General features: G+C 39.6%; 2 protein-coding genes across 2 annotated transcripts; one reads left to right on the forward strand and one right to left on the reverse strand.

Moving 5' to 3' along the window:
- Positions 1 to 5,796: 5,796 nt before the first annotated feature.
- Positions 5,797 to 7,049, reverse strand: LOC6036404 (E3 ubiquitin-protein ligase RNF113A). Its single transcript, XM_001846405.2, has 3 exons — positions 6,870 to 7,049; positions 6,075 to 6,801; positions 5,797 to 6,008 (listed from the first exon to the last, which is right to left on the reverse strand). Exons 1-3 carry the CDS (start codon positions 6,937 to 6,939, stop codon positions 5,840 to 5,842), a joined length of 966 nt encoding a protein of 321 aa, XP_001846457.1. The 5' UTR covers positions 6,940 to 7,049; the 3' UTR covers positions 5,797 to 5,839.
- A 2,719-nt stretch (positions 7,050 to 9,768) lies between these two features.
- Positions 9,769 to 10,601, forward strand: LOC6036403 (60S ribosomal protein L22). Its single transcript, XM_001846404.2, has 2 exons — positions 9,769 to 9,911; positions 10,023 to 10,601. Exon 2 carries the CDS (start codon positions 10,041 to 10,043, stop codon positions 10,485 to 10,487), a length of 447 nt encoding a protein of 148 aa, XP_001846456.1. The 5' UTR covers positions 9,769 to 9,911; positions 10,023 to 10,040; the 3' UTR covers positions 10,488 to 10,601.

Raw genomic sequence — 10,601 nt, forward strand, 5'->3', positions numbered from 1 at the left:
TCTGATGTTGTGACTTTGGGAAACTGCCAGCATTGACTTCGTCGGAGAATCTGCTACAGTAGTTGTTCGGTAACTGGCTGAGATCGTAGCCCAGTCATCGAATGTTGCTCGTTAACTCGGCTGAACAAAAAATAACGAGGGGACCACCGATGCATAATATTTTCCAGATGAAATATAAAAATAAAAGTTACTCAAACTTACTTACAATGCTTACTTTTCATATTTCTTTGATTGTAACTTAAAATTAAACAAAAGTTTGAAAAAAGTTTTTTTTATTTATTGAATATGATTTTTGCATCCATTAACCCCTCGTCATTTTGGTCTGTTTTGGTTTTTTGACGTTTGTCTGCTTTTTAACTGGGCTACGGACCAGTTATCAAGCGCCCAGTTAAAAAGCAGCCCAGTTAAACAACGCCCAGTTACCGAACAACTACTGTATATTAGGCCGTCCCAAAAAAAAAAATTCGGTGCTCACCCCTAGAATGATAGATTAGGATGTCAGGAACAATGTTTTCATACAACGAAAAATTCCCAAAAATGGTTTACAACTCGCACGCGGAGCTTGAATGAAAAAAGTGCATTTTTCGAGTATTTTTCAGAAATGCGAGTAACAATCATACTAAAGTCATTCAAATTTGGTCGCCTTGGGCTTCAAGTTATAGTTTAATGTCCCCTGAACAAATTCCTGTACAGACATAGTCCATAAAAGCTTGTGTTTGGGCATTGCAGGGCGTTTTAGGGAGAAAAAAGTAGTATTTTTTAGCCAAAAAAACTTAAAAAATCTCACCCCAAAACGAGCCAAACATTTTTGCAACCAAAACTAATGCACTCAGCTTATAGGAAATTTTACGTCACATTGTGAGAAAATCTCATATTTTTTCATAAAATATTATTAACAAATCGACGCCAACATTTCAAAAAGCATCATGTACAAACCATGCGTTTTGAGAAAAACGCATTTGAATGTTGAGCATCCATTTTCAATTACCATTTTAATATAAAAGCATAATAAGATGTTCTAATGATAACAAACGATGAAAAACGTTGTTTTTATTGATACTTGATCATCCAAATTCAATAAAACATTATTTCCGTAATTTTACACTCAAATCCCGATGGTTTGACACCAACTGTTGTCAAACGAACGGGGTCACGTTTTAGTTTGACACCCCTTTTACACGGAGTTCACACACACTACCAAACGTTTGTTTTGATAGTGTGCGTGAGTGCCGTGTAAAAAGTGACAGTTCGTCACTTTTTAGTTTGACTTTGACCAACCAACGGGGTACAAACTAAAAAAGTGTCAAACGAAAAAGTGACCAACCACCGGGGGTTGAGTGTATTTGAGAAAAACAAACATAACTTCTTTTGAAATCACCAACGTTCATATCACCCTGCTGGCATTGAGGGGGACGCTTTGTTATGATTCGGTTTTCTTCGCCGAATGTACATGGCGCTTTGTTCATGTTGCTTTTTTCCGTCACGAGGTTTATGTAGCCTTTTGTTTGACAGGTTGACAGGGCTATATAAACAGGGACTGCTGATGGCAGAGATTTTTTTTTATGTTACTTTATTTAAAATCATGATTAAACAGACTTTACTGAAGTAACCTTTGCTCATATTTGGTGGAGAGGTAGCTTATTAGGAGTACTTTCAGAATATGCAATAACCCAGAAAGTGTCAAAATGTACATGATGCCTTTTGAAATGTTACCGTTACCGTTTTGAGCGAGCAAAATAAAAAATTCCAAAATATATGCCTTCCTGTTTGTAATCATAGTAGCCTATGTTTTATGCTAAAAACGCTTATATACCAAAAATTTTGAAAATTCGACACTTTTTGTTCACTAAAATGCAAATATCTCGGCTTTGCGTGGACAAAAATTGAATGTTAAAAAAAGCAAAATGATTTCCGTAAAATTTCCTATAAGCTGAATGTTTTTGACTGCAAAATTTTTTGGCTCGTTTTGGGGAGTGATTTTTGAAATTTTTTGGCTATAAAAAACAATGTGTTCTCCCTAAAACGCCCTGCCATGCCCAAACACAAGCTTTTATGGACTATGTCTGTACAGGAATTTGTTCAGGGGACATTAAACTATAACTTGAAGCCCAAGGCGACCAAATTTGAATGATTTTAGTATAATTGTTACTCGCATTTCTGAAAAATACTCGAAAAATGCACTTTTTTCATTCAAGCTCCGCGCGCGAGTTGTAAACCATTTTTGGGAATTTTTTGTTGTATGAAAACATTGTTCCTGACATCCTAATCTATCATTCTAGGGGTGAGCACCAAAGATTTGGCAACTTTTAATTTTTTGGGACGGCCTACTGTATATACAAATATGTTTTGTTAAACGTGAAACACGCTTCAATTGTTTGAAACCGTCACTTCATTGTTTCAACATCGAAGCTTTTTCCAAGTAAATGAAAATTCAAAATACATGGTTCTAGAAGACGGTGGATATATTAACAGAACGGCTAAATCGTTTTAACGTTTAGTTATTTGATGTAGTGCACTGTATTTTAGATCCGATTGTGACAAAGTGCTATGGTAACCAGACAAGGTACATAAATTGTAAGTCTATGTTAGAGAAGTTCAATTACACCGGGAAACATGAAAAATTTCAAAGTCTAGGTGCTTGCATTTTACGTCTGTGTTTGGGAAGTTCACGATTTGTTTGAGAAATGCAGGCATTCTCAAAATACATAAAGTTACACTGTAGTGTCACTGTCATTGACAGTTTAAACAGGCTCAGGCCAAAATTTCAGCTCATTTGGTTGAAAACTGGCTTGCCTTGAGCAGGAACAAGTTTAAATGGGAATTAACCCGTAAAACTGGGGAATTTAGGTAAGGGAACGTTCTTTTATTACGTAACGCGAAAAATCGGACTTTTAGACCCCCTCCCCCCCTCGTAACAAAATTTCCATACAAATTTAAAAAAAATTGTATGGAGCGTAACATGGCCTCCGACCCCCCCTCCCCCCCTACTGCGTTACGTAATAAAAGAACGCTCCCTAAATTGCTATGTACAAGTCAGCCGTTAACAAATGACGACTTTTGCATACCATGGGGTCCTAGGGGCAGGGTGGTTAAAAATCTTCGCGGATTTCGCGATTTTCGCGGCGCGGATTTCGCGGATTTCTGTTGAATGTTCCTTGTTCCTATCTTCAAGAATACAACGTAGATTTCGATGGCTAGTGAAAATGTTTGTCTAAATCTAGTATTTCCAGAAGAAAGAACGCAAATTTATCTAAATCCTGCTTGGTGAGAGCAATTTAGATTTCCGCGAAATCCGCGAAATTCGCGAAAATTGCGAAAATCGCGAAGATTTAACCACCCTGGAAGGGTTCTAGACGATCCGAGGCCCCTGGCTGATTGCCATGTGGCGTCCTCTGATCGAGGCAGCCTTCTTAGTGTGCTTTGATTTTTCCCTATACATTTTGCTGAGACCATGAGAATTTCTGCGACGCCGGAATGAATCCGGTTCAAGGCAAGACCAAGGGCCTCGGATCGTCTTGCACCCTTCGTATGCATTTTTCCCCAGACCATGGTATGCAAAAGTCGTCATTTGTTAACGGCTGACTTGTACCTAGCAATTTACCTAAATTCTCCAGTTTTACGGGTTAATTCCCATTTAAACTTGTTCCTGCTCCTTCAACCAAATATGCTGAAATTTTGGCCTGAGCCTCCATTTTGAGTACTCTTTCGGGCAATCTCATATAATTTTTGATTTGAGCAACTATAATTTTTTTGACCCGGGCTAGTACTTACTTTTTACTTTTTTTATTCATCCCCTAAAGTACTGTCAACAAGGTAATTTACAACCAAGTTTGACTATTTTTACAATTATTTTGTTGCAGGATTGGGTCCGTATCAGCCCAGGAGCATGTTGAAAATGGCGAACAGTTTAAATAAATATAGTTTTTGCCTTGTTTCGGTTTAAAACGACAAAATAAGCATTCTGAAATCATATTCTTAAAAAGCATGTTTAGAGATACGCCACGTTCAAATATTAGTCTAGAGCAGTTGAAGTGAGCGTGCCGCGAAAGCCGTCACGAAAAAAAAAGTTTCCCATGCAAATTTTGAGTTGCGTTTTTAATAGGCGGACTCCACCGAGGGCCACTGGCCATATTTAATAGGCGCAACTCACGAAAACTGTCATCTTAGGGTCCGGCTGGTCCGTATGCTTGACAATTTTGGAATAAGAAGACAACAACTTCCTCCGTTGCTGTGCACCCTTAAATTCTTATTATTTTTTTTAAATTCATTAATTTTTTAATTCTAGAATTCTTATGTTCGTAAGTTCCTTATTTCTTTATTCTAATTTTTTTAATTGTTGATTCCAAAACTTCTGAAATTCATCAGTTTTAAAACTCTAGAATTCTTAATTCCTCAATTCTTATTTTTCGAATTAAAAAAAAAATAATTCTGAAATTTTTAAGCAATCTAACATTTGTAAAATTTTAACTAAGACTTTGGAGAATCGAGTACGAACTTCTTTTTTTTTATTTTGATTAACCGCATTATAAATTATAAAATCTGAAAAAATATAATTTCTTTGATTTTTAAATTGCAGCATTATTGTTTTTTTTTTAGATTTTTGGAATTTAATCTAAAAAAAATATATAATTTGCAATTTGTAATTTGTTTGTTTATTTGTAACGGTAGCCTGTTAGTGTATACACTTTGCTTAAGGTCAAGGAAGTAACGGTAAAGGAAATTACAATGGATAGTTTGATAAATCAAACAAATTATAGCTTATTTTAACTACAGCTAGAACAGTGGCAGAAGGCTCAAAATTAAGTGGCAGAAGGCTCATTATACATTTTTGAACTTTAAAATGTTGTTTATTTGTCACTTGAAACTACTGTAAATAATTGATTTTCATCTCGATACATCGTAACTCGTCGTTCGCAAAGTTAATCAGTACCTCACTAAACATCAATCATTCAAAACTCGTGAAATCATCTCAAGTTAAAAATTACACTGTTTAACCCTTCAGTTTTAATTACAAATGATTTTGGTTCTATCTTTCCACAGCCGGCTGTCTAAGACTAGACCATTTCATTTAAAATTTAACAACAGATAAACGGGAAATGTCTCACCCGCAGCCTCCGATTGCTTGCCTTGAGAATAATACAAAATACCGTTCAACAAACACTATGATTTTGGGTCGCATCATCATCTTCTATGATGAATCCTGACCAAACACCCTATCCTACTAACAAGTTTTCAGGTTCCTGGCGCTCGTGGGGTGTAAGCACAGAGTAAATCAGCTGCCCTAGTAGCAACCTGCGCTAACTAACATTCCCGTCCCTTAAAATCGAGGTCTACAAACTGACATGGCGGGCGCCGTTGGTGGCCAATGACTGTTACCTATTCGCAACTGATCTAGCTTTAGCAATCATGGTGTTTTATCTTTTCAGCGCATTCATACATGCTGTTGATAAGGGAAACACCACTAGATCGTCGAAGCCTATAATCAGTAGTGCTGAAAGGATATTACGGTTCTGTTCAACAACGGAGGGGCAACCATGGGTGATCTCTCATGCTCATGCTCATGCTCATGCTCACTTGAAACTACTGTAAATAATTTAATTACTACTTTTTTGGCATGCTTTTTATGGTCAAATTCATAGTTAAAAACTCATTTGGATGATTGCCGTCATCAGGGGTGAAATTGGATCTGGAGGATGAGAATGGATCATACAAAAATGCTTAAATTTTTATGCCTCAATGTCACCTCTGGTGTCGGTGTTAAAAGCTCATAAATGGAAATGGAAAAGACTGCTAAAATGCAATTTTATGTGTTTTATTAGCGCATTTAACAGTTCAACTTTTAATCACTATCCGAACCGTTTTCTTCATTGATCTCTCTTGTCTTCAACCGTGCGATAAGTTCCTTCGCGGGGTTGAACATTCCGTTCGTCTGAACTCCACAAATCGCACAACGCGTCGACTTTTTGTAATTTGCCAGTGCACATTTTTCACAAAAGTAGTGTTTGCATCTGTAAAGCAAAATCGTCCGAGTTAGAATTTGAACCAATTTAAAAAAAAAACTAAAGCCAACTCACTTGGTCACAATCGGATCCACAAAGCTCTCCCGGCAGATGTAACACTTGAACGGCAGCTCCTCGTCATCCGAGTGAATCTCGTACTTGGTGTCGTCCCCGTCCGAATCGTCCCCGGCGTAGGTTCCACCCGTCCCTGACGATTCCTGCTCCATCTGCCAGCCGTGCTTGTAGTCGCTGCGGTCGTGCAAAAATTTACAACTGTCGCCGAACCCGCAGTATCCCGTCTCCTTGTAATCCTTGCAAATGTCCGGCTGGTAGTCCCACCGAACGGTCGAGCGGATGTTGGCCGGCGCCCGGATCGGGCCCTTCCGCACCATACCGGACGCGGCATTACCCTGCGCGGTGTCCTTCTTCTTGTAGAACTGCGTGTAATTGTTCAACCCCCGGTACAGTTTGTCGTCCTCCTTTCCCTCCAGCTCGCGGTTTACTTCCAAACTTTTCTCGTAAATCGCTTGCGCATCGTGAGCTTTGTCGGTTTCAATCTCCAGCTCGGCGGTGGCACCCTGATCTTGCGGCCCGGCCCGGCCAGCACATCGATTCGATTTATAGCTCACGCCGACCGACGAACTTCCGGCATCCTCTTCGTCGGAGTCACTTCCGGAGGAGTTGTTTTCCTTCTTCGATTTGAGATTGGCCTTCAGCGAGGAGGTGCTCTGGACGTTTGGGTTGGACTTTTTCTTGCGCTCGTGGTTGACCACAACCGAAGACGATTCCGGTTCTGCTTCATCTGATAAGTGGCCCAAGAGTTCAACGTAAATATTTTGTTCAATAACCCATTGGACGCTGTTGACTTACCCGAGTCGGAAGATTGCTTGCGTTTCCGGGCAAACTTATTTTTAACGTTGCGTTTGATGAATGTGGACATCTTGAAATTAAGTAGTTTATTGATACAAAAAAAAATCAGATTTAAATTCAAATCGCAAGAGTTGTCTCTATTTTGGTAGAATTTGCTTTCAAACGTAAACAAACGTCAAAATTTTAATGCTGGTAAACAAACGATGATGATGTCAATGACAGTTGTACCCACTACTGATCGTCGCATGTTCAAGCAGAGGTTCTCAACTTTTTTTTTCGAACAACAAAGGGAAAATTCTTGTATGGCAGGTTATGACCGGTATCACCGACACCGACGTAACACTCAAGTAAAAAAGATGACCCTTCTTTGCATCACCCCTCCGGTAAGTCCGGTGAGCTGTCAAACGGTTTTTCGAAAAATGTATTAGCAAGGCAACACTGATTCTATTTTGTTTGTAAACACAAATCAGCTGATTCATTCATAAACTACGTTTTGTTTGCAAACAATGGGTCGAGCAGTGTTGCGAAATATATTTTTATCGGCAAGGGGTGATTCCAAGGAAGTAATTGGGGTGAGTCGTGCTGGGACACATTTCAGCAGATTTTTTACCTGGAGTGTTACGTCGGTGTCGGTGCCGGTATGCTCTTCAAAAGACCCCCCAGTTTCTTCCGAAGTGCATACCTTACATCAAGCTTAGTCACGAAATATTCTATAGAATATAGAATATAGCAAAGCTGGTTCTGCCATAATCCTGCTGGAACCGAGGCTGGAAGGGTAGAACATATCGAGCTGTCAAACGGCAACATGGAGTTAAACTTTCTGTGCAGTTGCTGTGAAGTTTACCATGGCACTTCAAAAAGTTTAACTCCATGTTGAACGCACACACTCACTTTTAATTTCTCGATAGAACACAGCTCTGTAAAAACTCTACTAGAATCCTGCCCACAAAGAAAAAATGCTCTAAATTTAAAAAGATCGTTCGTTGGATTAAAAGTTCGCGTTGGTGAATATTCGTAGTAAGTTCAAACTTTTCAATTTAAAAGTTGGAAAGTTTTTGATACTACCAAGCATTTTTCGAACAAAATCGTTGTATCGGTAAAAGTATTTTACTTTTAATTGGAAAAGAAACCTTTTATGGCAAGAATACACAACATTTAACACTACTACACTAATTTCTGAAAAATGTGCATGATTTTTATATAATTATAAAAAAATTTAAACAGAATGTTAAGGAGGAGTTAAAAAAACTTTTTTTATTGTATTTAACGCTTCTGCCCAAGGTAGGACAACATCCAATCTAAGCCAAAGCTGTACCGATTCTTACGGTACGCCACCGGTCACTTCTGGATACCCCAGGCTAGACGGTTCCGGATGGTGTTTCGACGCAAGACAGCAGTGTAAAGAAAAGGATGGTCACGTTTCCGGCCTCAATCAGGACAGTCTTGGATGAGTTGGCCGTTGATTCGGGACGGGTGGTCGACGTTCACGGAAACTAAAATCATGATTGATTCTATATGCCAACTGCACATAAATGCACTTCTAATCAGCGTAATAAAAACTATGAGTTGTCTTATTGAACCTCATAATATATATGCTCTACATATACACTTGCATAAAAATCTTAATAGATATATCGCACATAATCGAGCTTGCTTTGCTGCCGTTCTACGCATAATTGTCCCATGTCAGTTTTGGACGATTTTGACTTTATGACATTTTTAAGTTTAGTTTGATGTGAACTTTAAGAAAAACACATAAAATCTAGTACTTTGTTCGCAAACTCATTAAAAACAACACCAAGTCTGTTTGTCCCATCGTAAAACTTCTACGCATAATTGTCCCACAAAGTATTTTCTTACACGGAATCATCAGTTTTGCTTAGCATTATGTTTTGTTTACCAGTTGTATAGCAAGATAATCACAAATAAGGGAGATAAACTGCTAACTGGGGCGATTTGGGACATATAGGGCGAACAGGAACCCACGGGACAATTATGCGTAGAAACACAGAAATCGATCGAATAATTTCAATCGCGTTTTTCTCAGTTGCACTTTTTTGAACATGGGACAATTATGCGTAGAACGGCAGTTTGTGCCTAACAAAAAATATTAATCACTCAAATTCACTTTGTGAGCATTGCATATAAGTTGTATGTGCGCGATACTATCGAGCTGTCAAATCTTCACCCTCTCTGACTTGCTTGCGCTGCCGCTGCTGCCCATTTGATTATTTTTCTTGACCGGTTCCTTCCGAAGTGCGTATACCGCTATTCCCTTGAATTTTTCTATTTTAACCAGCCGAACGAAAATGCAGCAAAACTCAATCATTCATGTGTTTTGGCACATGAAAAAAATTTGTGCCATATTTTCAGTGTGGGTTTTATTAATGGTTTTTTTCCTTTTTTTTTTTGTTAGTCAGTGCATTTTGAGCCAAACTCGAGCCTAAATCGAGCCGAGTCGAGTCGGGACTCGAGTCAAATTTGGCTCGATTTTTCTCACTGGGTCAGTGCATTTTTTTTACATCGGCTATTTGAAGCGCCCCTCGTCTGTCAACCCGGACATCGATGACGGGAAATCGATGAACGCTTGACAGATAAATCGGCGAATAAAAAACTCGCCTTCGGGTGAGATGCCAGATACACAAATTTGTCTGCTAGTTACAGACATTTTAACTAGTGACAGACAAATCATCAGATACTCAGAGTTTTAAAAATTTTGCCGGAAACTAAAACTATGCAAATACGCGAACTAAATTTAATTTTCAGCAGGTGTAGGTGTTTTGTCAGGTTTACTGGGTTGTTCAAACATATTTTCCTTAACCAACTGACATAAAAAATAATATTGTGACAGTTGCACCACTGACATGCACAGACTTTTCAACCACCCTTGCTCAGACATTTCAAAAAAGCCTTTGGCAGCCCTGCTCGGGTTCGGCGTGGACGGGCGAATTTTTCGTCCGCTGCTTTCTTTTCACGTTTACCGTCAGGCTAGTGATATCCTGTTTGTGCAAATCGCTGGTGAAAACCAAGCTTTTCTAGCAGGTACGGTCGTGTTTTGGGCCGGAAAATGTCCACCGGGGACCGGGGGATGGGCGGCCGATGGATTACCGGTGGAGAACTTGTTATTAATCGGTCATTTTTGTCTATTTTTAGGATTTCAACACACACATCATGGTTGAGAAGAAGGTCGCCGCTGTCAAAGTGAAGCCCACCCCAGCTAATGGCGGAAAGGGCCAGAAGAAGCAGCTGCTCCGGGGCAAGAATGTCCAGAAGAAAAAGAAGGAGCACCTGCGGTTCGGTGTCGACTGCACCAACATCGCCGAGGACAACATTATGGATGTTGCCGACTTCGAGAAGTACCTGAAGGAGCGCTTCAAGGTTAACGGCAAGATCGGAAACCTCGGCAACTCGGTCTCTTTCGAGCGCCAGAAGATGAAGGTGTACGTCAACTCCGACGTTCACTACTCGAAGCGTTACCTCAAGTACTTGACCAAGAAGTATCTGAAGAAGAACAGCCTGCGCGACTGGATCCGTGTTGTGTCCAACGACAAAGATCTGTACGAGCTGCGCTACTTCCGAATCAGCTCCAACGATGATGAGGAAGACGATGCCGAGTAAACTCTGTTGTTTTATGATTCCCGGGAATGTGTACACGTCTGTGACGGTCGGAAGTGGTGAATAAATGTCCAAGGTGGCCACATAGCCAAGAGGTCGCTTTGGAAAAACGGAAAA

Source organism: Culex quinquefasciatus, chromosome 3, assembly GCF_015732765.1.
Source record: "Culex quinquefasciatus strain JHB chromosome 3, VPISU_Cqui_1.0_pri_paternal, whole genome shotgun sequence".
Taxonomy (NCBI): domain Eukaryota; kingdom Metazoa; phylum Arthropoda; class Insecta; order Diptera; family Culicidae; genus Culex; species Culex quinquefasciatus.

Bases quoted from the DNA above. Each gene is read 5' to 3' on its own strand.
- LOC6036404 (XM_001846405.2), bottom strand. From the start codon at position 6,939: ATGTCCACATTCATCAAACGCAACGTTAAAAATAAGTTTGCCCGGAAA. The intron at 6,802-6,869 runs GTAAGTCAACAG...GCCACTTATCAG, and splicing joins CAAGCAATCTTCCGACTCGG to ATGAAGCAGAACCGGAATCG. The intron at 6,009-6,074 runs GTGAGTTGGCTT...TTTGCTTTACAG, and splicing joins GTGGATCCGATTGTGACCAA to ATGCAAACACTACTTTTGTG.
- LOC6036403 (XM_001846404.2), top strand. From the start codon at position 10,041: ATGGTTGAGAAGAAGGTCGCCGCTGTCAAAGTGAAGCCCACCCCAGCT.